The 27,708-nt window shown below is 35.2% G+C and overlaps 2 protein-coding genes across 9 annotated transcripts; one reads left to right on the top strand and one right to left on the bottom strand.

Annotated features, from left to right (window-relative positions):
• LOC109850384 (CCR4-NOT transcription complex subunit 3-like) lies at window positions 33–27,562 on the bottom strand. 4 transcript variants are annotated; one of them, XM_020420404.1, is made up of 16 exons: window positions 27,143–27,562; window positions 26,944–27,075; window positions 23,151–23,288; window positions 22,301–22,351; window positions 19,597–19,686; window positions 19,330–19,476; window positions 19,138–19,242; window positions 17,728–18,483; window positions 17,205–17,375; window positions 11,342–11,498; window positions 11,132–11,259; window positions 8,175–8,447; window positions 7,943–8,077; window positions 7,682–7,860; window positions 1,606–1,707; window positions 33–383 (listed from the first exon to the last, which is right to left on the bottom strand). In XM_020420404.1, the coding sequence occupies exons 1-15, from the start codon at window positions 27,233–27,235 to the stop codon at window positions 1,641–1,643; spliced, it is 2,622 nt and encodes an 873-aa protein (XP_020275993.1). In that variant the 5' UTR covers window positions 27,236–27,562; the 3' UTR covers window positions 33–383; window positions 1,606–1,640. The 4 variants fall into 4 exon arrangements, with proteins under 4 accessions (XP_020275993.1, XP_020275994.1, XP_020275997.1 ...); XM_020420405.1 differs by having other exon boundaries at window positions 23,151–23,267; window positions 27,143–27,560; XM_020420408.1 differs by lacking the exons at window positions 26,944–27,075; window positions 27,143–27,562 and adding an exon at window positions 26,302–26,937 and having other exon boundaries at window positions 23,151–23,267.
• On the top strand, window positions 2,636–6,517 carry LOC109850385. Of its 5 annotated transcripts, XM_020420409.1 has the most exons (5): window positions 2,636–3,440; window positions 5,043–5,082; window positions 5,250–5,336; window positions 5,622–5,734; window positions 6,149–6,517. In XM_020420409.1, coding segments are annotated over exons 1-5 (333 nt in total). In that variant the 5' UTR covers window positions 2,636–3,349; the 3' UTR covers window positions 6,151–6,517. The 5 variants fall into 5 exon arrangements, 2 of the variants coding, with proteins under 2 accessions (XP_020275998.1, XP_020275999.1); XM_020420410.1 differs by lacking the exon at window positions 5,622–5,734; XR_002249410.1 differs by lacking the exons at window positions 2,636–3,440; window positions 5,043–5,082; window positions 5,622–5,734 and adding exons at window positions 3,949–4,062; window positions 4,164–4,270 and having other exon boundaries at window positions 6,149–6,502.

Below are 27,708 nucleotides of genomic sequence, written 5' to 3'. Positions count from 1 at the left end.
AATAAAGGCAAATACCAAGACAATGCCTATTATTTGATAAACAGGTTAAAGTGAAATGTTTAAATATCATACATAAACATTATATCCAGAAGCGTTCACCTACATCATTAAGTTAGTCGGATTTCTAAAAATTTAACATCCGAATAATTCAATGGAACAGTCCAATAAGATTATTCAATATGGTCAAGAAAATTAGTTATCAATTATTCTGCTTATTTCACTGGCCGACATCAGTTAAACATGGAAAATGGATGATAACTTAGCGGTTATATAAATTTACAATTGGTGAAGTGTCGCCAGAATTTGGAAAGGGGATGATTTACAGCTTCCAAAAGCTGGTTTGCCAGGTATGCCGATTTGACTCATCCTGACCTGTTATCGACCTGCAGAGATTTACATCACAGTTAAAATATGGTCAGATTAAAGAGATGGGCACCAGTTAATTACATCCGATTGTCAGCATCCAACTGAGTACGGCCTAAGGGCCTCTGCTTGTTTCATAGAGTTCTTGGGAACAGGCCCCACACCAAAATTATGTCAGCATCAAAATAATCATCTAAAATTTTATTTGTTTGTTTTGATGGAAAGCTTGCTAACTAAAGTGGATTTTGGAATCCCTGCATCAGAATTCATCTCTTCTCTAGGGACATTTTGGAGAAAAAGAGAAAAGTGGACTAAATGTTAAGCTTTCCATAAACCAAATGAAAAACAAAAAAATTGGAAAATTTGGGGATCTTGAAGAGCTCTGATTTTATCAGAACTCCAGGATCAAAGTCCACCCCCAAAACAGCTCCTAATATTTTTGCTCAAAATTTTTACAAGTCTACATAATAGGGTCGCATCTCATGGAATTAAGCTCAATAAATGAGCAAATCTACTGAGGAGAATAGTTTAGAATATCTATCACAAGAATGGAGATAATATTTCCACCAATATTGCGGAAACATGCAAGGAATAACATGACATGAGGTTCAGTAACAATTGTCAAACTTTTTACCATGAGGAATGCATCACATTCACGCCTATACTACACTATCAGACTCAGCCACAAGCTGAGTAGAAAACTATACCTCGATGTAAAAGACTGTAACTGTGTAATAGTTAAAAGTGTTGCATTCATTTGATATGCTTTTTGCCTGTGAACATTCTTTTAGGTAAAACGAGAGGGTTCTAAATAGCATATTAAATTACCAAAAAATAACAATGTCCGCAACAAGATCTTCTGCTAAAGGTTTCTGATGTTCGTCCATTTCCCACCAATTTTTTCCACAGACCAACTATAGGACATCAGAATAAATACGTATTAAGTTCTTTTGTATCAGTATGCTCTACTTCCCTACTCCAGTCCAATACCTCTTCTCTACGATTTTTTTTAATCTTCCACAATATTTACTGCTCAGGTAATGAGCATGTACAAGTCCAACATGTTCCAGGGTCAGACATGAAATAACTTGTGCCCGCTTATTAATCCTTCTATAATCATTTTCTACTTAAACATGTAGCCAAAAGAGGTCTTGAAGGAAAGCCATCAAACTCTGAAAACTGGAGTTTAGATCTCGAAGCAATCTTTGACATAATTAAAAGATAACATGGAAAGCAACATACCAGTCATTGATGCACAAATATCATGTGCTTCATATCTATTCCACAAGCTCATCCTCAAGATAATTGTATTCGAACGTGAATTCATTTTTTATCCTTTGGCACCTGAATCAGCAACACAAGTCAGCAAACCCAATACTCTATGCTTCCAGATTTTCTAGATAACTAAATCGAGGAGCTAAAATACTGTTATAAAACGAAAAATAACCAATATACTGAGTTTGCTCAAACAAGAAACACCAATCCAAGTTATACATCAACAATATGAGATCAACTAATAAATAATCTTGAGCTGTTATGAAACATATCTTTCATGAGGATATTAGTTTCTCCAGATGCATTCAATCTGAGAGAATCACTGATATGCCATTATGTGTACATTTTCCTTCCATAATGTTAATCCCCCAGGCAACACCCCCACCCCCTAAACAATCCCAAAAAAAAACTAGCCTTGGGGACTCAAAAGGCCAAGGGTCGATCTGTGCCTATCCCCAATCTAATTATTAGGCATTACAACATGTGCTATTTACTTGGGTCTGGACCGCTAAAGGGGCCCCAGACCCTGGGGTTTACTTGGCTGGTACTAAGGCAAGGTTTCTTCACTACAACAAATTGCACTTTTCCCGACGCTTATTCCCAACGCATGGTTAAATACGTCACCAAAAATTGTGTTTTTCTCGATGCTTTTAGTTAGCGTCGGCAAAAAATATATTTTTCCCGACGTTTATAATTAGCGTCGCTAAAAATGTATATTATAAGCGACGTTTTAACTTAGCGTCGGTAAAAGTTATGGATTTCCCGACGTTTTTTCATTTTCGTCAGCAAAAGTATAGGTTTTAGCGACGTTTTAGAATTAACGTCGCTAATAGTATGCATTTATCGCGACGTATTAGGCTAACGTCGCTAAAAATGATCTTTTCCCGACGTTTATAATTAGCGTCGCTAAAAGTTATATTTTTAACGACGCAATTTTATTTACCCGCGGCCTCCGTCGAAGTTCACCGCCGCTTCCGTCGGATCTCGCCGCCTCCTCCTCCTCCATCTTAACCCTAGACCTCTCTGAAAGTCGTCACTCTCCTCTTGAAACCCTAGCTCTCTCCTTCGCTGTCCTTGAGAGCAATGGCGGCCGAGACTGAGACGTTCGCCTTCCAGATCTCTAGAGTATCGAAACCCTAATCTCGATCTTTCTCTTTTTAGATCTAGATGTGTTGATTTTTATGATTTTTCCTATCAGATTACTTGTAGATATACATGAATTGTGTTGATTATTGAGACTGCGGTTGCTACTTTGATTGAATCTATAGATCTATAGAGTATGTCGTTCTTATTATCATCTAATATTGGGGGGAAAATGAGAAATTTGTATGATATATTTTTTATATGAGAAGAAATCGGGAATCTGCCATGGTTTTATTCATGTAACGTCCAAAAATTAGTTTTTATATTTGACTTTCAGGATTTGCTTTTCTTTTTTCTTACCGAACTCTATAAGATGCAAGTTCCATTGCTTAGTAAACTTAAAAAAACTAAAGATTGCTATTCTCTTTCTTATTTCGTTTGATTTATCTTTTAGTTTATTACTGATACAAACACATTAAGAAATCAGTTTTGTATGGAGGAGCAACAGTTGTTTAATCTACGACTACTCGCTTCTTTACTGATGTTGTTGGATGTATCTGGAGGGAGCAAAATCTTTTATGATTGAGCAACTGACTTTTGTTCTTAACTGTATCGTTGGTTTAGTGAAATGTACAATGAATGGACCACGGAGTTGAAGGTCATGGCTGATCGGATAATTAGCATGCGCCAACAGCTTTTTGATGCTTTACAAACAAGAGGTAAACAATTTACACCAGTTAATCTTACTCCTCTGTTAAGTGTGACTTTTCTTTCCATTCTTACTTAAGAAAAATGGGATCAAATACTCAACCACCATGTCTTCCAAAATATTCTTCATGGATGATGTTGATCTGAATGCACGCATTCATGGTAACAATGTTCTTCGCTGTATTGCCATCGGCTTTGTTTACTGAAAGAGAGATACACTAGTTGGTATTTAGTTTTGACTTTAATTAATTAAATTAAAGGTGCGTGAAATTGAAAGTACTGAGAAAATAAGGAAATATATCATCTTTGTCAGATAATGTTTTATTTTGAGTTTGTAAAACTGTTGAGACATTGATTTTATGTGACCCTTACATTGATGTTGAGGATACACTAGATGATTGCCCAATAGCTCAGTCTAGTATCTCCAAGGAGATGTAAAAATGTTAAATATTGTTTACTATTTGGTCATGTTCATGGATCTAATGATATTACATATGTCTGGCTGTATGCAACAACGCCAGGTGACTGGAGTCACATAATCAAGCAGATCGGGATGTTCACTTTCACAGGGCTTAATAGTGAACAAGTTGCATTCATGACAAAAGAATATCATATTTACATGACTTCTGACGGGTAAGCATGAGCCCATGACCTCAACATATGTTGGTTGAAGCTATTTGCTTAGCATAACATGCAGCCTAGTAACCTAACTGAGTGACTATTGCTGTGAGCAGATCAAGAAGGCTCTTAGAGGCGTAAAAGTTGAAGTCACTCATAGAGGAAGCGTACGAAGGAAATATCGAGTTTCAGGACAGACATCTCTTCCTACAAGAGAGCTGATGTAAGAAACTTAAATTGTTGATTTTGTTAATGTATATTCAAGAATATGGATATGTCCTGATTGCTTATGGTTCTTAAAATTTTATCTGGACAGTTTCCCAGTTGACGAACAAAACAACATGAAATCTGTGGTTGAATACTTCAAAGAAATGTAAAATAGTTGAAGGAAATCTGTGGTTGAATATTTCAAAGAAATGTATGGCTTTACAATTCAATATTCTCACCTGCCCTGCCTTCAAGTAGGAAATCAAAAGAAGGCAAATTATCTGCCAATGAAGGCGAGGTTAATAAAATTGATCTTTATTTAACATAACAATTTCGGAGGTTTTATAGTTCTCTAAGTATCAATTACAGGCATGTAAAATAGTTGAAGGACGACCGTTAGATCCAATTGATTATGATAGATTTTTACTCAAGAAGAAGTACGACCGTAGATCTCAGAGCACATCAGGATTATTAGAAGAACACACCGATATATTTAGTTACTAATTTAGCAAAGAAATGTCTCAGGTATTTCTATAGTTGTTTTTTCTGTAATCTTTAAGCTAAGACATATACAAACCCAATGTTTTCTCGATCAGTCTTCAAGGAAACTTTGTCCCCTTAGGAGCATGTGTAAATTAAAAAAAAAATTACTACATTTATCTTTTTAGTAGCATTCCGCTAAAAATTTTGGTGAACTATTTCAATTCAGTGCCCATAAAACCCATGACATGCAAGCATAACTCAGTAGAGCTCATAAACATGCTTCATACTTGTTTTGGTGCTGCCAGCAACGGTTGGACTAATTTTGTGGCCGTTGACTTCTACAAGGTGTGTACTTTTTTTTCCTATGATGCCATTGGGCAAAAACAAAAAGTTAAATTAATAGATCAATTAAATTAAATTCATAGTTGCATTGGATTTTGTAATTTCTATGGATGTTCACTTAATTTATAGGATATGTAGCAATTTTAAGATCAACTTTTCTCCATGTGCAGAGGAGCGAGGGAGGATGAGCATTTCAAGCAACATACATGCTTAATGGAAGATTGCTGTGTGGATGTGATGATGTTCATGTTTGCACGGTATGATCAACGTTGATAACTCTTATGCGCTTGATGTGTCATGAGTTCTTATTATAACACCTCGTTAATTAATCATGAGATCTTATATCACGAGTATTTGACACACACAAAATGCACATGTACCCAAATTTTGAGTATATCGGTTCCTCTGATATATAAGTCTTCAGGTGCCTTGGATATGGTCCAAATAGAATAATTATAAACAATAATTTGATGTTTATAGACTTATAGTGATGAAAGTGCAAATGTCATATATAGTTATATCCCCTTTCTCTACATATGCAGTCTGGCTCTACCTCCGGAGTATGCACTCCCCCATAGCAACAAGGGATTGACAACTCTGCAATGCTATTCATTTGCTGTCATGAATAGCATTCTCAATAACCTTGGCAGTACATGTATGTTTATCTATATTCCTCTTGTATTATAATGTCATTTGTGTCACATTCAGAAAGTATTCAGTTATGAAATATTAGCATCTCTTGTATATTATAATGTCTTTTATGTCACATTCAGAAAGTACCCATGAATTTCATGATTCTGTTCTAGATATATGATATACGCTAATTTCCATTTTCCACTGTTTATAATTGTTTCTCATGCTTGAGCCAACCTGACTAAACAACAAAAAGAAATAAACAGTCAAACTATATCTGTTCATCGTGGTAATAAATTACTTCTTGCATTAATTCCCACAATGTTAACAAAATAGTTGGAGGGAAAATGCGATGAATTCTGAAAATTGTACGAATAGTATTTGTTTGAGCTATATATATATGTAGCTGATAATCTGACGTTGCATTTTCTAATAGGAAATAATCAAAGAACTGATGGAAAGGCTACCACACATGAAAGAGCTTATGGATATGTACTGTGGCCGACTGCGAAGCAACAAATGCAGGAGTTAGACGGAGTCGCAAAAACTCTACCAGAGAATATACTTTCATTTGTGAAGAGGTTCACTGATCGTGCCGTTCTTTCACTTCAAGTTTTTTTTTTCAACTTAGTTTAGTTTCCTGTAAATCTTATAATGTGTCATTCTCTGAAATGGAAAACACTGAATATGGTAAACTGGAATATTTAAACGGCCTTTGAGTGTTGACTTGGAAATGGAAATGAATGAAATTATTTTGCAATGGGAGCAAATTCTTTGTTTATCATAATATGCAACTTGTTTGGAGTATAATTTGATGTTTGGTTTCTTTGTTGATGTGAATGGGAGTAAATTTTTTGTGGATGTTCACGTTCAGTGTAGGCTTGTAGTTGATATTCTTTGTTGATGTGAATGGGAGTAAATTTTTTGTGGATGTTCACGTTCAGTGTAGGCTTGTAGTTGATAAAAAATATATTATTTTTGTCGATGCAAATTAGTGTCGACAAAATTATACTTTTTACCGATGCATAATTATGTGTTGCCAAAAATTATACTTTTGCCGACGCTATCTTGCGTCGGCAAAAGTATAGCTTTTAGCGACGCTATCTTGCGTCGTCAAAAGTATAACTTTTAGCGACGCTTTACTCTGCGTCGCTAAAAGCTGCACTTTTGCCGACGCTAACTTGCGTCGCCAAAAGTATAGTTTTTAGCGACGAACAATTTTGCGTCGCTAAAAGCTATACTTTTGCCGACGCATAGCTTTTACCGACGCTGCATGCATCGCCAAAAATACACTTTTACCGATGCAAAATATTATGCGTCGCTAAAAGATACAATTTTCCCGACGCATGACGCGTCGTCAAAAGTGTACTTTTGACGACGCAGTGTATTTGCGTCGCCAAATACTTTCCTTGACGCACTTTTGGCGACGCGTTAGCGACGCTGCATTTTGCGTCAGGAAAGATTTTTCCCGGTGTTTTTTAAACTTTTGCCGACGTTTTTGTTTCGTCGGCAATGTTGTATTTTGTTGTAGTGCTTGCACCCAAAAAGAAAGAAAGAAAGAAAGAAAGAAAGAAAACCCCCCTGAATGTTTGGTTCTCTGACAAGTCGAATATTTATAATAAACAATGGACTTAGTAATTAAAAGATTGAGATAGCAAACAGAACGACAGAAATAAAACTAAACCATATGATAAGATCTAAGTAGAAAACGAAGACCGCAGACTACTAGCACAATCATTTATTAAAAAAGGACACTGAATGACGTGAAATCCAAATAAAGGAAAAAATAATTAAAGGTGCATAACAAATAGGAATTCTAGAATCAGGGCCAAAACCATACAATAATGATTCAGCTTAAAAAAAACAAAACAAATCAACCTGACAAAATAATCATTTCAAAAAAACATACTGAAAGATATGAAACCCTGATAAGCCAAAAAGAAGATGAAGAAGAAAGAACGTAGCATACCATCCATTCTGTGGTTCATCTGCAATATGAAAATCAAAGTAGACATATGTTCCTTTTTCGTATTCATCATTAGTAACATTTGGTTCTGCATGCCGTTGAAACCATGTGTTATATTTCCTGTGATACCTCCATGAGTACCTTTTTAGTTCTCTTGCAGCCAAATATTGCTGGTAAGTATTCTGCAGCATTATGTCTTAACATAAGATATAAACAAATGACCACGACACACTGCAGAATTTTAATTAAGAACCACTAAGATACCTGTTGATAATAAAATGCAAAGAACAAGGTGTCAGTGCCCAACTGCTCAATGCTCATTCTTTCCCAGAAGGCAGGATTTTCAACAATGCCCACCTGAGTTTGAGGAAAGCTTGGAGGAGTTACGACAGGATGCCTCTGAAAATTGGAAAGGTAAAAAAATTAAATACTAAAGTGTGGGTTCTTGTAAGAGACAGGGAGATGTTGCAAGCTATACAGAACTAGGAATCCATACTGGAATATAGTTCTTTGCACGTTCTGAGTCCCTGGGATGAGGAAGTTTGTAAAATGCAGCATCCAGCATCTGCATGTTGTATGTCTGATCATGCATAATGCTGGTATTCCCAGCTGAGGCGGTAAAGTTATTGGCACCTACGTCTGGGACACTTCTTCGTCCAATAACACCATGGCTAGCCGAAGACTGAGTTGGTTGCAATGGCTGCCCAGGTAAGAGATCAGAGTTATTTGAAAATTGGTTACTTTCTGCCAAAGTGGAAGAACATGCAGCCTGCAACAGGAAACAGCAACTGTCTACATTAATCTAATGTATGCAAACTTTTTTATTTGTTGCATACTCATCAATTCCAACCATCAAAACAATTTGACTCTCTCACTAGAGAAAACAGATTGATAGAAGTTCTAAAATGATTAATAAGATTTTCTTCAGATTTAAACATCTGTAACTTTAAAAGTTCCATGGCAAATAAATGATATGGAAGGTATTTGATGTGAGAAGAATTTTACATGCGCAGGATTTATTTGGGAGACCTACATTCCATTTCTGCAAGCCAACACTAAGTACCACATCATTACCTTCAACCCCCCTTCTGGATTCAAGACATATTAACATAAACTAGTGCGCCAAAAGATACTAAATCAAATGTTGCACACTGCTTAGAAAAAATACGAAAGCAAACAATTACAAGAAGAATGCAAACATATACAATATGCTGAGGTTTAGAAAAAGGAAGTGACAAATCATACTAAAGTAACTGCTAGTCTGATAACACAATTATCTCTTACTGCCTTATAAAGAGTGCTTCATTCTGAAGTTCTTAGCACATCAGAAGTAATATTTCCTTATAAACCATGTCTTGCAAAAGCTGTTTATTAATTTCACATGAAGAAATGTTAAGACTTGCCTTCAAATCATCCAGGGTGCCACTTTAAAAGTCATGTTTCCAGTTAAGAAATCCAGTTTTTTTATCACACACACACATGCAGTATTTTTATTACACACACACAGACATACATATACATATACATATACACACATACACATACACATACACATACACACACATACAAACATATACACATACGCATACACACACATACAAACATACATAATACATAATTTAAACACACACACACACACACACACACACACACACACACAGGGTCACATATATGAAATTGATGTGCAGCTTTATTCTATTCAATCAATAAGAGATCTATTTTGATGCTGATACACACACACACTATATATATATATATAGGGTTGGGGGGGGGGGCATATATAGCCTCCAAAAGCTTAGCTTTGCCCCCACAAAATTTTCTAATTGTATATGCATCCGCTAATAACAATAAACATTACTAATAGCTATTAAAGTTTGCACTTTACTCAATGGCGCTCATATAGATATATCCATTAGTTAAATCTCAATAACTACTAGTTTTAATAGCAACCAAATATGTCAGAATACTATTTAATTCCCTTAAAGGAATCATAACTCTGTGATAGACGGTAAAAGTGAAGTCTTATATTTTGAGGGAGAAACCTACATCATGGATAAGGAGAATATGACTATTTAAGCTAAATATGAAATATTAATCACACTGGAAAATACTGAACATTATCTAATGTTGAAGAAGTTCAATCTTAACTAAGGTAGAGTGAGTCCAAACAATAAAAAAGATTATGAACGGCATCCTCAATTCTACTAGATAATTCAGTTCCTAAAGGATTAAATAATAATTTAGAATATTAGTTTGCTGCAACAGACATAAAAATTTAATATTTCTTGAAGGATGTACAGCAAGCAGTTTCTGGAAGGTAAATAAGCAAAATGATGAGTTACTGAAGGGTATACAGGCAAATAACTCAGTTCTTTCTGGCACTTACAAATTTACAATATTTGTTATTTTCATTCTGGTCGACAAAAATCCAAGTTGAACAATATGCTAGAGTTTTTCCAGGAAATAATAGTTTAACTAAATACCTAGTAATGGACCTGTGGCGTGATTGAGAAAGATAATTCATATAAGTGACTGCTGAAGAAAGGTCAAGTTTTGTCATCATAGCTAATATTCTTAATATTTAATATTACATTCGCATTGCGTGTAAAACAAGTCTCTTCTTGCTGTTTCCTAGTTGAACCTGAATATATTTACATATGTAATGTGACCTTGGCACTTGATACAACTTTTCTGATTGCTTTAAGAATTAAGCATGCATCACATTGTATGGACACTTGTGCATTCAACAAGTGTTAAGAAATTCAGTTATAGAATATCAAGCATGATGCAAATTTCCATGAGCATAAGCAGAATTAGCTCGACAGTCGACAATAATTTCATCAAACATATAAGCGTACTATGACGATAGTAGAGAATTACAAATTAACTGTTAACCGCTTAAAAATTCAGAGAGCACACTTGCAAAGACACAGTTAACCCATCATATACTCTCACTATGCTAAATTGCTAATATGCTCAGTACACCTTCAAAAACTCCACATGGAAGACTCCCTTATGCACATTTGCATATGTTGCCAAGTTCTCAACCTTCAGGATTCATGTGTTCCTGCACAGATACATATACAGCCATGCGATGGCGACATATGGACACGCAAACAATACTCACTTCCGCACCCTCACACAGAATTTTAATGACTCAGAATAAACACAGATTTACGAACTACTGGGAGTATAGTTGACAAACTCATAGCAGAAATACCCATCCATTCAAACAAATCTACATATCCTGAAAAAATACGAGCAAATAGAATATAATAGAATATTATTTCCATCTTCCTGATGTCCATACTCTCAGAGCAGAAAATTCTACTCATATGAATTCAAAGACACATTTAAAGTTATCCCTAACTTGTCCAGCAGAAAATAAATTAAAAAATATATTGAATGGAGGAAGTATAGAACAGAAAGCGTTTGATATGAATATGTTTTTACCTTGTATGGCGACTTCAAACCTTCATCACTTACGATCTTGCTAAGAGTGGAATTCGTTTTAGATTCCACATTCAAATGATTGGTAAAATTCTGCTGCTGCTGCTCATCTCCTTTGGAGTGTCCTACATCTGCATTATTATGACGTTTTATGTAAAATAAGTGAAAATCAGATAGAACTGAATACAAAGATGTAGAAAATGCTGGACTTTCCTGAGTCTTTAGGTGCAGTTGAGATCAGTGAAGGCTGAGATGATTGTTGATGTATGGGGGGTTGTAGCTGTGCAGATGAAACAGAACTGAGGCCCGGTGATTGTATATTAAGTCCCAGTCCCAATTGAGGTGACAGTGATGAAGATTGAGAATTAAACTGTTACAGAAAAACTAAATTTTGAATAAAAAATGTCTGGCAAAGGGTCATTAGCACAAAAGAAGCAGAAGGGAAAAAAAATTTAAACATCAGTACATGCCATAGTATGCAGTAAGATCATACTGCCACAAAGTTTAACAAAATACATGGCTGCCATTTTGCACTGGAATATAACAGTAGCCTTTGCCATATTTAATGCATACTCAAGGGAAAAATCCAATTGCATATAAATTGTGTTTGTCCTCGCGCACATCCATAACAAATACACAAACAGGTTTACAAATTTATGAAGAAATTCTGTTTAGATTAATGAAGTTTATTTGATATGTATTGATACTTCTCAACTAGTTTTTAGATACTAAAATTCTGTTTACACAAACTAGGGAAGAGGGGCCTAATTACAAGAAGCAGAATTTTACAGACCAAATACTCTTCTCACAGAACGTAGGCCCAAGATGTATGGAACACCTTGAAGCAAAGAAATGCTCTCTGTAAAATCTGCACTAATTTTCAGCTTACATTCATGCGCATTGCACATGCAGAAAATGTTAAAATATATTAACCCATACCTAATAAATGATTAGGACAAATTTTCAAAACCGACCTGTTTTGAATTTTATTCCCAAAAAAGACCCATTTCAAACTTAATTTCAAAAACAGACCCAATTGGCTGAAACTGAGTCGGTTTTTGAAAAAAAAGCTCCCAAACTTCACGGGAGTTGAAGTCCCGTGAAGTTTTTTATATAACAAAACTTCACGGGACTTCCAACTCCCGTGAAGTTTGGAATTTTTTTTTTCAAAAACCGATCCAGTTTCAACCCAACTGGGTCGGTTTTTGAAATTAAGTTTGAAACGGGTCTTTTTTGGGGATTTTTTTGACAAACATGTTGGTTTTGAAAATTTTTCCTAAATGATTAGGGTCATGGATTCTACTATTCTAGTAAGCATGTCTGCAACACATTAGACAAGGTGTGTGTATATTATGCATCAACTACATGCCTTCACATAATCATAAATACTGCAAAATATCTTGTCGCGAGAATAGGAAGAGGATTTTGACTCACTGGAAGTTCTCCATCTTGAATTTGTCAACTTACTGAATATTTCTTTAAACACCTATTTAGATTGTCTTTATCAACAGTGATTTCTAATTCTAACTTGACATGCAAATAGAACAAATAAATTTTATTCAGTTGTTCATCACTTGTTTCTGCATAACGTGATTTTTCATCTACAAATGTTTGCATAAGAACAGATATCTAGAAGGGGAAAAAATAAGACTGTTGCTTGTAAATTTATTCACAGGCTTATTGTGCCATGTTCAATTTCTTTGAAGTTGAAAGGTACTCATTCATGAACCAAAAGCAATGGCATTTTCCTTTCAGATTTTGTGTTAGGTTTCCAAGTTCTCAAGTCCGGGGGCTCTTACTTCTTTTCTTTTTTTCTTTCAGATTTCACATTAGGACTCTTTCTTGATGAGTCAACTGTATATTGTCTCAAGCACGCATTGCATGCACTAAAAGACTAGTAGATTTTAATTGTAATCAAGCAAGTAACATGAATGATAATTACAACTAACCATTTTCTCAATAGATGGGCTCCGAAGGAAATTTTTAGTGACAACTTCACAAATTAATATTTTTCTCAAAAAATTACAAATGTGGCCCTCAAGGAAAACTCACTGCGGGAGACAACACGTATATAGAATAGCATGTACATTTGTGTATATGTATCAACTCATAAAACAACCATCCTGCATTCCTGATGAAGGAAATATTAAGTGGGTTTATCTGTTTTAGCCCCAATTTCAGCTCAAGTACAAGTCTAGGCAGAAGAATTAATTGTCCTGGGGTAAAGTGTGATTATTTTCCATGATAAAAAATAATCAGTAGCTATATGCTTAATAAATTAAAATCTCTATAAATTGTATTTACGTTCCAAGGCCAAAAAAAGCATCGGTTTCAACCAGCCATGACAAGAAAAGCATCGGCTATAGATAATATTGCAGTATGCGATGTTAGGACTGTGTTTGTATGTGTCCGTACAATTGACTTAGTTTGATAAATAGTAAACTTCCACATTGGTCTAATATGTCTTTGAGATATTGTACATAGGTTACAACAAGTTAGAATTAAGTATGAACGCGAAAAGAGCAAGAAACAAGTCAAAATCAGCAAAATAGGGTGTTACTCATCAATGAGACAATCAGCTCATCGATGAGCCTGGAGCTGAGCTCATCGGTGAGGAGGTCAAGCTCAGCGATGAGTATAGGAAGAACAGAGAACAAGAGAGAGCAAAATTGATTATAAGGCCTTGATCATCGATGAGCCTAGGGCTATGCTCATCGATGAGCCAACCCGCTCATCTAAGAGTGGCGGGATAAAATCAGATTCCTAATTTGATTTAGATGAATCTGAACCATTTTTGCTGAAGCTATTTAAAGGCTCTTTCCTCACGATTTTATGAGAGAATTCCTGACCTAATTCATAGAGAAAAAGAGAGAAGAAGAGAGAGATCTAAGGTTTCAATTTTGGTGATTGTTTTTTTCTTAGACTTCTCAATTTGCATCCTTGACGTTATTTTACATCATCCGATCATTCCAGGAGTGTTTCCCTTGGACTTCAAGATCAACAACGTTCTTCATCGAGTTTTGCTTATATCCTTTAAAGAACGGTTTGTATAATCAAACGCCTATAAGATCTTCTTGTGTTGCACTTAATTGATAATTGTTAGATCGTTTTAAACTTGTTTTTACAGTGTACTCAAGCCGGTGTGAATTGAGGGTTTACTACGTAATCAAGTCGGAATTGATTTGAAGGATTGGTCAGTAGCTAGAGTTAGGGTTATTCACGGTGAAGAGTTTAGGTTAGAACAACTAGTTTGGGTAAATTAGGGTCTCGGTATTATAAGCCTACTGAACCGAGTTTGTGATTCAACAGAACTTTCATCATAATAAGGAAGCCCCTTCGCGAGAAGGAAGCGTGGATGTAGGATTGCTCATCCGAACCACTATAAAATCTACTGTATTATGGTTGTGATCGATTCTGATTATTTTGAGTTTATTGCTTTGTTTAATGTTTTATTATATTGCTTTATTTTCCATTGCATATGTTATGTTTATCAAAAAATAGTAGGCAAACCTATTCACCCCCATCTCTAGGATGGCATCTAATGTCCTAGCTTACATGGGTACGAGGATAGGTACAGGGACGGGTCATGGCAATTTTGAAAAAGTAGGGTATGGGGACACAGCTTTATATATACATGTTATATATTTATATACATTAAAATTAACAATTTACTTAAGATCAATATTTTTTTCTTTTACAAAAGATTAATATATAAGAAATAGATGTGAAGTATAGAATATACATCCAAGAAGTGTATGAGAAGTGTTTTAAATTATAACATGTATTATATAATTGAGTATACACCCGAATAAACATATGCATATATCCAAGAAGTGTCCAAGAGGTGTGGGTACGAGTACGGTACGACTTCCTAATAGATGTACCTAGGTAACATAGGATCCTAAAATTTGATAGTTCTAAATCAAATATGTTTAGATTCAGAAATAGGATATTAATTCACAGAAGAAAAAAGAGTCAATCATACAATCTCTGCAGCTGATAATTAAAAAAAAGTTAATCATACACTCTCTGTAGCTGATAATTTTGTTAAATGATTAAAAAGAACCCCAATCTACAACTAATAACCTCAGAATCCCACGATATCATAACTGTTGTTTTCATTAAATTGGAAAAGGTGATTGCATTTCTCATGAATCTGAACTGTTATTATTTGACATATACCTCAACATGAACTCTTCACTGAGGACTAATAAATATACCCTAACTGCTAAAGAGTTCAGATTGAAATAAAGCCAATTCTTCAACAAAAGCACAAAAAGAGAAGATATCACCTCCACCCGATCAATTGTTTCATAGCTAATACATCTCCATAAATAAATAGACTCGTCACCTGATAAAATGTATCCATATATAGCATGTACTCTTCAAAAATAATATACGCCATTACTTTTTTGTTTAAATATGCCCAATAATTCATCGACAACTAACAAAAGAGATAATGACTAATTTTCAACTTTTGAATAACCCTCTGGTGATGGTTTTCCTTTGCCTTCCATACAGTTTTCTTCAAGATTGTTTCTACTCCACAATACACATGCTTAATCAAATCAATCAATTGCTAGCCATTTGTTTCTGTTCTAAATATACCAAATATCTCTAAGATAATCTATCATGAAAGCTTTCGTCAAAATCAATGAAAACCATGTGCATATTACCATGAGATAAACCATAATATACATAATAATATGTGCTAACTAAAGTAATTGTTAAGCAAGACAATGTGGGCCATTGATCCAAATTTTTTAGGATTTACTATAATCTCTTTTATTTTGGTACTATATGATGTAATCTTTATTTTTTTAGGAAAGGTTTTCTTGAGATTTGATTTTAGGAACTTTTAGGATCGTTGAGTTTACTTTTTTTTGGAATTTTATTTTGATTCCTTTTAGTTAGAATTTAATTTAATTTACAGATTTACTTTTTCTCTATAAATGAAGTTGTATTCCTCCACGAGGAATTAGACCTTGATTAATAAAAAAATTGAGTTTAAGAAATCTCTCTTGAGCATGTGAGGTGTTCTTGGCATGTGATTGTCTCTTTAGGATGTGAAGCCCTCAGGTCTGAGACCCCTAGGTGTGAAGCTAGTTATTTATGATTTATCTCAACCTCCCTTCACTTTCAATCCTAGCCATCCATCCAAAAGCCCCACAAGACCTTCCTTAAATATTATCCCTTGATCTATTTTAAACAACCCCGGGGGGGGGGGGGGGGGTGCTTGAGCATTGCTGCTCTTCAATAAACAGTATCCGGAAAACTGTTCACTGTATGAACGGTGATTCAGCTTACTGTTTGCTAATGGGCAGTGACACCTTCAACCCCCCCCCCCAAACTTTTTCCTGTGCGTCCAAGTGCTCACCTTCTCCTATGAGTTCCAGTCTCAATCCATCAAACCGTCGAACAGATCCAAATAGTTTTCAAAGACTTCATGTTAAAAATTCACACGCCATCTGATCGAAGCCCTCCGTCCGCTCCCTATCAAATTGAACTATTAAGAACTGGAGTCAACAATCAGCCTTGTGCTCCTAGTTTCCCTACAATCTCACCAAATAAATTGCTCACGATGATTGCATTGTAACACTAGACTACAGTTTTATGGAGAAAAAAAATATCCTAGTTGCACCACCTCTCTGATCAAGATCAAATATCAAAAACAATCAACTGAACCAAAGCATCTAAACTTACCATATCGAATAGTCCCCTAATCTCCTTGTTAACTTAAGTATCCTACAAGGTACACTATTGTACGTGGGTTTTCTTAGTTATTACATATTTTTGCACGCATATTTGTGGCTATTTGAGTACAATGAGTTTATGTCATCTACAATAACCCATCGAGTTTAAACCTCATTTACTCTATTGTGATAAAAATAAAATGGTAATAAATTAAGATATTTGCATAAAGAATTCCTTTTATTCAAAATTAATAAGAAAATTTATGGATTGGAAAAACTTGTGTCGGAAGATAATACTGTCCATAGCACCAAAAGGACGATGACTGTAAATAAATTTCAAAAAAACAGGAAGCAATAAAGCTCCACATTCAGGAAGATGGAACCTGTTGTAAAAGTGAGCCCTGTTGCTGCATAGAGAACTGCTTGGGGTTTGCTCCTGAGAGATGAGGAACATTAATAAGAGTATTATGACCTTGTTGTTGCACTTGTTGCAATCTCTGCAGAAACTTTTCCCTCTGATCAGGAGAAATCTCAGGTCTTCCATGAAATTGACCCTGAAGAAAGAATGTCAGGTAAGTATGGACACCTCGTAGACCTTGTCGATCCAATTACAATGTAAGATGAATTGATAGATGACATGAATGTACCATCCTTGCTCCTAGTAGTCAATTTTAGTTTCATGGATAGATATTTTGATGAGCATCAACAAACAACATATTTGAGAGTTTACATCTAAGTAAGATAGTACATATTCTTGGCAATTAAAGGACAAATATTGGTCAATGTCACATTAAATACAAAAATTCCAGTAAGTTGATAGTGGAAAAAGAAGTTAAATAAAATTACTTCTGTGAGGTGGAAATGTGGGAAATGACACGGAACTAGAGGTAGCAAGGGACAACATACCATCTCGTTTGGATTCTCAAATACAGCTGAATTTTGAGGCCTCCACTGAACTCCAGTAGTAATGGAGGGTGAAAAAAGTCTTCCACTAATAGCTGGACTCGCTCCAACATTACTAGTACCATTTGAACTCGTCACATCATTACTTTTGGAGACCTGCTGCGCTCTATTACTTAAAGGAGAAGCCAAAGATGGAGTAAGATCACCATTTCCCATTATTTCATCAACACTCAACATCTCTCGTTTACTCATGTCAGATACTGCAGGAACTGAACCAAGATCTCCATAGCCAGAAATCCCATTGAGTGGGCTCATGGAACTGGAGGCAGTGACAGCTGCTTGATTAGATACCCCGCTGCTAATGCCTCTCCCAAGTGCAATTTCAGGTATAGCTGGAGATGGTCTGCGGCCAGGGAAGGTACTGTCATCATCTTCCTTGACTGAATTTGAGTTTACAAGTGACTGAGACGCAGCAATTGGGCTTTCCATGACACCTCGAACATCTACTGGACTGGAAAGTATTGCAGCCATGCTAGGCCCAACTATCGGTCGAGCAGAAGCACTAGGTGCAGTAGCTGGGCTAGGTCCTGTTGGCATTCCAGGACCAAGGCTGGGGGAAGTTGTTGATACCAAAGACCCCATAGAACCAGTTTTAGAGGGTGGAGTTTTCAGAGCGATGTCTGAATTACTGTCCTGAGAAGCTGTTTCTTCACTTTGATCTTGATCAGTATTTTGCTGACTGGCTAATGACAAAGCCGCCTGGTGTGCAAAAGATAGATGCCTCAAAAATACATATGGTAAAAGGGTGAACCTAATAAATGCCTCAAATTTAAACTCCAAACTCACAAGCTACATTTATAAATCTTAAACATAAATTCACATAAGTGACGAGGAAGCAATAAATAGCTCTCTCCTATAGTTGAGTTTAATGTATAACCAACATCAAAAAAAGTGTTGAAACAATGCTTAGGTTTCTAAAAGAAAGTTCACTTTGTTTCCTAATATGAGCAATTGCCTTCAGCATATAAATAAAATTCTAATGGAAGTACAGAAACTCATTTATCAACCAAAAAAGAGCCAAGCCAAGAGAATCTCGACTGTGAACAAAAAACAATCATGAGAATATCTAAACCAGATACTAGAGAGTAGTGTCTCAATGAGCAAAGCATATATAACATGATAGCTCAGCAAAAGATGAATGCTAAATTGCATAAAGACATAATCATCATATGATGGAAGGAACAACTCTTATATGGATAAAGCTTAGGAACTTCTAAAATAAGTTAGCTTACTTGAGGCGAATATGACACAATATAAAACAATCAAAATTCCAATTCACAAGGTTTCTTTTAGAAGGATTTCTCCATAATAATAAAAATGTAGCACATAAGTCAAAATGTAAGTTAGAATTACCTTAGTAAGTCCAGAAGGAATAGTGACCAGATCTTCAAGTGCTTCCACTTCTAGTGGTAAAGAGCTGTAAAATCCGTCAACATCGCCAAATCTTTCGAAATCGTCCTTCAAATGTGGCCTGAAGAAGTTAGAATCCATACCAGAAATTTCCAAAACTATTTTAGTGTACAAAACTGTCCAGTAGAAGCTCACCTGGTTGCACTCCACGTAATCTTCAAGAAATTCTTTAAGGTCATTAACCTGATCAGGACTCAATTCATCATTATCCAACAGCCTCAAAATCAACTCCAGCTTCATTATGTGAGCTTTGTGACGACCAATGGATGTCTCTAGATGCGTCTATAAAAAAGGTTTAGGTATTTGCATGAAAAATGATTAAACCATAGTTCTGTTGTTGTATACAGTTATAATAATTTCTTTTTGACATATGACTGCTTTAAACACTCTTCCCCAACATACCAGCCGAGGATTTTTCATTTTTCCTTTCTTTACGGAAAATCCTTCCACTTCAGCTTCAAAATTATCAATTTGGCTCTCCAAATCTCCAACCTATAAGGTCAAATAAGCTTATTAATAAATATTTCCCCAACTGTCAAAAAAAGCCATATAAGAATAGAAAATTAAGACAACTCAAATTCCACATAAACAAAATAGTAAGGCAGGCACTCGAGTCTCATTCAAAAAGATTGCCCAGAACATTCCATCTATCCAAGAAAAAGCTTTATAATCAATAGAGTTCCAGCAAGTTAGGTAAAACAGTTTAGGTTGTATGATATTTTTTCATAGGGATAGGCCAAGTGACCTTGACGACCATATCACCTTTTCATTTGGCTGTCTTGCAACTACAGATTCATTGCACAACATTTGAAGTATAATCTTTGCTCATAATATTTACTGAAAAAAGCAAATGAACTCTAGAAGGGAAATGAATCTATACATCAAGTAGGCATCATCATCTAACACAATAATACTTGCTGGTATGTCGTTGGAAGCCTGTTAAAATGACAATTTTTGTTGCAATAGAGTTCATCATAACCTTCAGTGAGATGGTATGATGCACAATATTTGTTTTTGAGGCTTCAGACGGTACTCTAGGGCCTACGGTAATCAATTAAGAATTATAACGTGAGTGTCCTAACAACAAAAATAAAACATAAAAACAAGGTCCTGCGACAAAAACGTGTTCGAGTGTGAAGTATTCTCATAAAACATTGTTGCTACAACCTACCAGTTCTTCGATAAAGTAGTTATCTAACTTCAGTATCAGATAGCCAAATTTAAAGAGGTCCTGTGTTGCATATGTACGGGTACAGGTGCCGGTACTGGTACGCGTATGAGTACGGGACACGGTAAATTTGTAAAAAATGTAGAGTATGGGGACATGGCTTTCTATATATTCATATACACAAATATTATATATTGGAATTAATAATTTATATGAAAACAAGGATGATAATTAAAATTCCTATAAGAATTTTGTGTTTCTTTTATTGCATGGATTATAAATTGGAAAATCACTAGTTTTTGAACTAGACATCCGAGTGGCCCTTCAAAATCATTACTCGAAAGCTGACCTATGTCCAATGAGTTTAGGTAAGTGGATGTGAAATGTTGGACATATGTTCAAAAAATGTATGACAAGTGTTTTAAATTAAAAAGTGTATTGTATAATTGAGTACATGCCCAAATAAATGTATGCATATATGCAACGATTACCCAATGAGTTTGGGTACAGCTACGTGTTGGGTACGGCTTCAGATTAGAAGTACCCAGGTCATATAGAAGAGGTCAAACTTCATTTTTATTGTGAAATATGTTTATTTACCCTTGTATATTATGCCTTGCAAAGCAACTTCGTGCTAAAAATCCTTCCATGTGGCTCAAGTACCCAAGGGAAAATGAGAAAATTTCTTGATAAACATTAGCAGCCTATGACTCAATAAGTAATAGTTGTGTAAAATAGTTGTAAAGGTTTTTGCTTAAAATAGTTTATGACAAGCATATGAAATTTTAATTGTCCATCAACAAAATAAATGCCATATTTTCTCACAAGCATGTGTAGAGAGGAGGCAACCAGAGATCTTTTATCCTTTTTTTGTTTGGTGAAATCATCAAAAAGGTATCATTCCCCCCCCCCCCCATAGTTTTTTTTCCCAGTTAAATTTGATTATTCAGAGGAATTGAGTATTTAATTTAACATTGTGGCACTGGCTTTAAATTTGATAGGTGGCAGATGAGATCGATTGAATTTTCCTTTCTATAAATACTAATAATCAATTGAGAAGCATTACTGGTTTACTTTATGTAATCAAAGTATTATTCTTTGTAGAACTTGGAGAACAAAGCCCAGAATTAATGGAATTATTTAGATTTTGATACATACCATACTATATGGAAAGTATATGTAGTAATCGCACTCACACAATATAGAAGTTCATCCGCCCTGCAGAGAGTATATGTATATGTCACCATATCTCTGTAGTATGAGAATGGTAACTAATAGCTTAACCACAAAACAAAACAATTAAGCATGAGTACAGATATGACACTTATAATTAATGTCCCTCTACAATTTATTCTTCTTGGAAAAGGAAGTTCGGCCTCAATTATTTGAATCCATGATTCAATTTATGTTCTCAAAATTCATACTATGTTTCTTTGACAAAAAGTATGAAGAGTATAACTGGTATCAATAACAGATTCAAAGTGAATATTGTATATACAAGAATCAAGCGTATCTATCAAAAAAATTAGCATTACATTCAGAACCAAAATAGTTCAAAATAAATCATCTTTCTAGTTGATGCTGTTTCCGACATGCCATAAGGATCCCAGACAGTGTATAACTGCAAACCATGCTGAAATACTATTGAGAGCCCAAAATGTGATACCAAATCCAGTATATATAGCCTCAGTAAATCATATACAGACTACCATGCTACTTTCTTCATGTAGCAAAGAATGAGCATGAGTTATAATTTACCACATATGGTTAATCAAAATAGTCGTATAGAAAACATGATATACACAAATGCAACAGTAAAAACAATTAAAAAGGAGGCTAGCAACATGGATATCAGCAATCAGATATAAATGTTTTGCAACAAAAGTAGGAAAGAAAGATGTAAACCTCAAGTTATAGATAGTGAAATTTATTACATACCGCATTGTTTAACCAGTCTCTTGTCTCGGATTTAGCCTTCTCTTTTGGATCCTTTAAGATGTTCGTGATAAAAAAAATAAAAACGTTAAGAAACTTTGAACATATAATTGGTAACAAAAAAAAAATTTAAGCCTCAGCAGCAGTGGAATGTCAGTGTGCAGTGGGGCATGCACCACATATGAAGCATAGATCTCAAAAACTACAAGTATCCAACGACGCTAAATTTATAAGATGAACTTACTAGATGGCGTCGGATATAAACAAATAACATAAACTGAACAAAGATTGAAATCTATAACTTTTCGACTTATTAAACCTATGTGATATAACCGAAGATATCCAAAAGGTATCAAGGAGAAAATAGAAAATTATTCATCAGAACTGTCAAGAAGAATGTCTCCGAGGTTTACAAATAGCAAGTGAATCGTGCATAGAAGGTGAAAGGATATCAAGAAGAAATAGAAACAGTATCCAATCAAAATTTTCCACAAGTACGTCTCCAAGGAAATCACTAGGATTTCAGAAAATGTATCATACACTGGAAACCTTTCTACCTGTCGAACTGAAAAGTAGCAGGCTGATTCATGTTGTGATAACCAGCATTTGTTACAAAATAGTCATCAGATCGGTATTGTAGTATCAACTCAATCTTAATGATTTTTTGTTAAAAGGAAACATAACATTCATTATGTCAGAAACCACAAAAAACTTGAAATGGATGGCATGCTGGTTTTATGTAAATTAACATGAAGGTGCAACAAACTCACAAAGAACTTGTGACGTTACAAGCTGCAGAGACTTTAAACTGATGGCACAGTGACATACAGGCAAAGAGATAAATATTGCTTACAGTTTTGGGTTGTTGGCCAAGCCCTTCTTTGGAGAAAGCTTTAGTTTTTGTCTCCTTCTCACATATTTTAAATCTTTCCATTTCACGCTCAATAAGCTTCCGAGCATCCATGAGAGCCTGCTCATAAGAGGCACTAACCTATGTCAAAAATATATGATAAAATGGATTGTCAACCAAGAATCAAAAAACCCACATTTAGAGGAAAGTCAGGAGACATCTTTCACTCTGAGTCAGTTAGAGTACAGCCATCACTAAAGATGATCATATAAAAGTGAAAAATAATTGTCCAGCTGCCAGCTATATACAAAACTTTAAACTGAAATCGAACCTTAGCTAAGCAAGATATGCACAAAGTAATATAAGTACAAGCTTTTTTAGGTAAAACTATTGACAATTGAGTATTGCTTCAAAAACAAAAACAAAAAACTTTTCCATATCACTTCAAAAAATTTCCCTGATCAGAAGTTTTTGCAAGCTAGAATATCCAAGCTGCTATAAACTGAAGTTCAAAACTAATAGGATGAGAAAGATATCCACCAGGCAGAAGAAGAAAACATTCTCCTGAAATGAAAGCATGAAATTTTCAGTTCTAGACTACATAATTCAAGAAAGTAGCAATAGATACATTATTCTCAAATTTGTATCAGTTATACATGAAATGGAATTTAGATAGCATCAAAAAATTACTAACTTTCTTATAAAAAAGTTTACTACTCATAATTGATTCACATTTCATCTATCTTCTCGTCCATCATATGTATCTCATTCCTCAACATTGTGTCCCTAAAATAAAGACTCATCATTTTTAATTAATCTTCATAAATAAAGTCAACGTCTTCGATTCATCGATTGCCTCAAAATCAAGAATGCATAAAAGAACATGACTAAATAAAATTAAAGGAATTTGGATATATGTCCCCAAAAAATAGCTTATGTTGATAGTAGTCCTCCACAAATATGATCTGGCTATAGATATTAGCTGAGAACAGTCTCAAAAACCAGATCTCGTTTGGGTATTTATCCCTTCAATCAAGAAAGTGTGGAACGGAAGGCGAAGAACATTAACGCTGGTACAAAAATCAGTACCCTATAAATGTAGCGCTTTAGTTAGGAAAAGGAATATACTTTCAAACCTACTAATTTTGAGCCAAAAATAGGCATTTACATCAGACACACTGCCATTTTATTTGATCAGAGGTTTTAATCAAAAGGAAAATAGGAGTAAGGACTGCTCAACATGGAGGAAAATTAGGGCCTTAACCAAAGTGCCTTGCATATGTACCAATCTATCAAATTTGGAATTCTCTTGCAGATCCATCTATCTTCATCCAATCCTTTTATCCAGCTTAAGCACTATTAAACCATCCGCAATCTAGACATAAAACAAAGCAAATATTCATCAATCTATCAGTTAAACTTTTCATATATGTACATAGAGTATGTTATCTTTTATCTTTTGATTCCTCAGCCATCAACACCATAAAGTCCTTCCTACTACTTTCTTCTCACGTATATTGAACCAATAAGGGGAAAAAATATTAACTGCTAGCAACACAAGGCATTTTTGGCAATCAATTGGCACTTATGCTCTCTGGTTACATCTCATTATTTACATTTGGGAGATCGATCCGGAGTTCTTACACAGAATCAGTTTCAGGAACTACCCATCACGACTGACTAATACAATGTAGTGTCACACCTCTCAAAATATGCCCCTAATACTAAGCATTAGTGTGTCTTATTTTACATGAGTGCCAGAAGTCACATAAACAAATATAGGGGCGGGGGAGGAAAGACGAAGGGAGAATTTTGAGAGAGAGAGGGAGAATTTTGAGAGAGAGAGAGAGAGATTAGAATTATGTGTGTATGGGTAGAACCAAGATCTTTATATAGTGGGGACCGAACTATCAACCAATAGTTACTCAATCACATATATAATACACTATATCAAGTATATTGGTTCATGTAAATATGGAATCAGATGTTGTAAAGTAAATCATGAGTCAAATTTTTTACGCCTCATGAAAAAGCAATAGATTTTAGTTCGTTTTAGGATGTGAAGATACCATACTTGAGGAACAGAATAGTAAAATTTTAATTGCTCCATCAAATTATATAATTAAATAGTGAACTTGAAAACGTATATTTCTCATAATGTATAAATGTATATAATAAACCATTATGCATTTCTCCATCAACTCCATCTTTTCTTGTCTCAAATAGCCCAGATAGATATTATGTGTACTGAATGAATTATTCTTAAGGTTCATTTATTACATTATACATAGTATTTAAGTGGTCTACAGTAGCATGCGTAGGATTCTCTAACATGTCACAGGCCTTATGAAGAAAGTTAAATTCAAAAAAGAAAATATAAGGTTGTCAGAACCAATTGAAAACCATAGGACTAAACAGTTAACTGTGTTCATTTGGTGTGGAAAAGATAACAATTAGTACATGCCTATTACAATTGTTGCCTATTGGTATTAAGTTTCTTCTTTCCAGTTTGTGCCTGACAGGCTTAGTAACGTGGCTGTTAGGATATATTAGGAAATTTCAATTATCTTTTATTTTTTGTTTCACCCAATAGCTAACTAGTGACTACATCTGCAAGAGGAATCCCAAGAAAACTATGGATAATATATTGAAGCAGCTGACAAACGGGCGTAGGCCTTATTTGAATGGAAGATATTTCTCAACCAATAAGATCAAAAGGCCTAAAATTTTTATCAGGAAGCATTTTATGGAATTGTAAAGAGGGCAAGAAGATGAGATATTGGTCAATGTCTTAGAACAGGTACTTGATCAGAGGAATCTTTTGAATTAGGGCAACCCATGCTCCCCCTACCCCAAAAAACCGAAAAAAGAAAAATGTGTTCAACAGTGTGTATGGCTTGGGCATATAGGTGCATGTTGGTGACGGGTTTGCAAAAGAAAATCCAGAATCAAAATGTATAGGAAATGTAAAATGAACCTGCTACCTAGTGCATATCAGCACTGAGGAACGGGACTGGGGTGTCAAATTTTAGAATGAGAACTGCCTAATCCAGCCACACAAAGTTTTCAAACAAAACCTCCAAATGCGCACATGAAGCAAACAATATAAATTTCAAGTTAAAGAGAACAACGGGTGAGGGCGCGTGATACTGACCTTCAGTTTTCAGAGTAGCATGTCCACTATAAACACTAATCAAAAAGATGGTCTATAAGATTAAGACCATGGCATCAACATGAGTGTAAGATCCAGAATGCAATAAAACAATTTGTCCCAAACCGCACCAAATGATAGTTGCTAATTCAACAGAGGGTGTGGCGGCATGGCCTTGATGGTTCATGTAGCTGCGACTCAAAAAATGTGACAAAGATTGTTGTTCATGTTGTTGCAACCCAATCTCCACCAAAGCCAATTGATCAAACTAAAATCCAACTAACAACTCATCCTTTAACTACTATTTCATATCACCTACTCAAAAACTACTTCATTTCTTGCACTCTTGTTCTGTGAACAAACTTCTACTTAACTCCTCCTTTCCTTCAAGAAACTGATGGCCTAATGCAGCAGTTACAAATATAAAGTTCACTCCCTCTTTAACAAAATCATAAATTGCACATCTTTAGTAGCACTTATCACCCCCCAAACTATTTTCATAGCATTTAACACCGCTGCATTGGTCTTTTTGGAAGAATAAATTGCAGGTAACCCTCTACCTCATGAATGCAGGGAGATGCCTCCAAATTTAAGTTACAAGCACTAAAACCCTAATAAAACGTCAAACCAGAGGCAAAATCCCACCTTTTTGTCCTTTATCTCGCTCGATTGAATCCATGTCTTGATCTGATCGCGGTATCTCTGAAGCTTCTTAATCTCCTTCTTGAGGTCGGCTTCGAATTTCTCCTTCTGATTCACATTATCAGTATCATAAACCTACAACGGAATCGAATCTATCCGTTAGAAGAATCCAAAAGGTTGAAGCCTCGATTTGAGATCGGACCTTGTTCCAGATACTATCGAAGACGTCGACGCCTTCCTGAACTTTCTTCAGCACCCTATCGATCTCGCCCTGGAGTTTTCTGCTCGCCCCCATTGTGAAATTGAGGAGAATTGAGGCGATTAAACATTCAGAGCTATCAAGTTTAGGCTTTTGGATCTGATTGTCGTCAGGGTTATATGAGTTGGAGAATTTAGAGTACGAGAGCGCGATAGGGGGGAGAGCAAAGGAGACGAGGATTTCGCGAGGAGAGGGACGAGAGAGAGATGGCGAAGCTTGGAATCGTCCATTAGCAAAGGCTTAATTGCACTTTCGCCCCAAAGTTTCAACCATTTGGGCTTTGATGTGTCAGAGTTTATTTATTTTTCAGAAACCCCCCTTGAGCTTTTGGGGTGTTGCGGAAAACCCGATCGGCTATTTTACTTCAAGGGGTTAATTGGATCATTAGTTAGTTACTGTATTTATCTTATATAATTGGATTGTTAGTCACTTCTAGTGTTTTTCGTTAATTTGGGTTGTATAATTTTATTTATTTTTAAACAATATGGTTTATTCAGTACGTCACGGGT

Source organism: Asparagus officinalis, chromosome 7 (genome assembly GCF_001876935.1).
Source record: "Asparagus officinalis chromosome 7, Aspof.V1, whole genome shotgun sequence".
NCBI lineage: Eukaryota > Viridiplantae > Streptophyta > Magnoliopsida > Asparagales > Asparagaceae > Asparagus > Asparagus officinalis.
The sequence above is the reverse complement of the archived record's forward strand: the minus strand, read 5'-3'. Positions and strand labels throughout refer to the sequence as shown.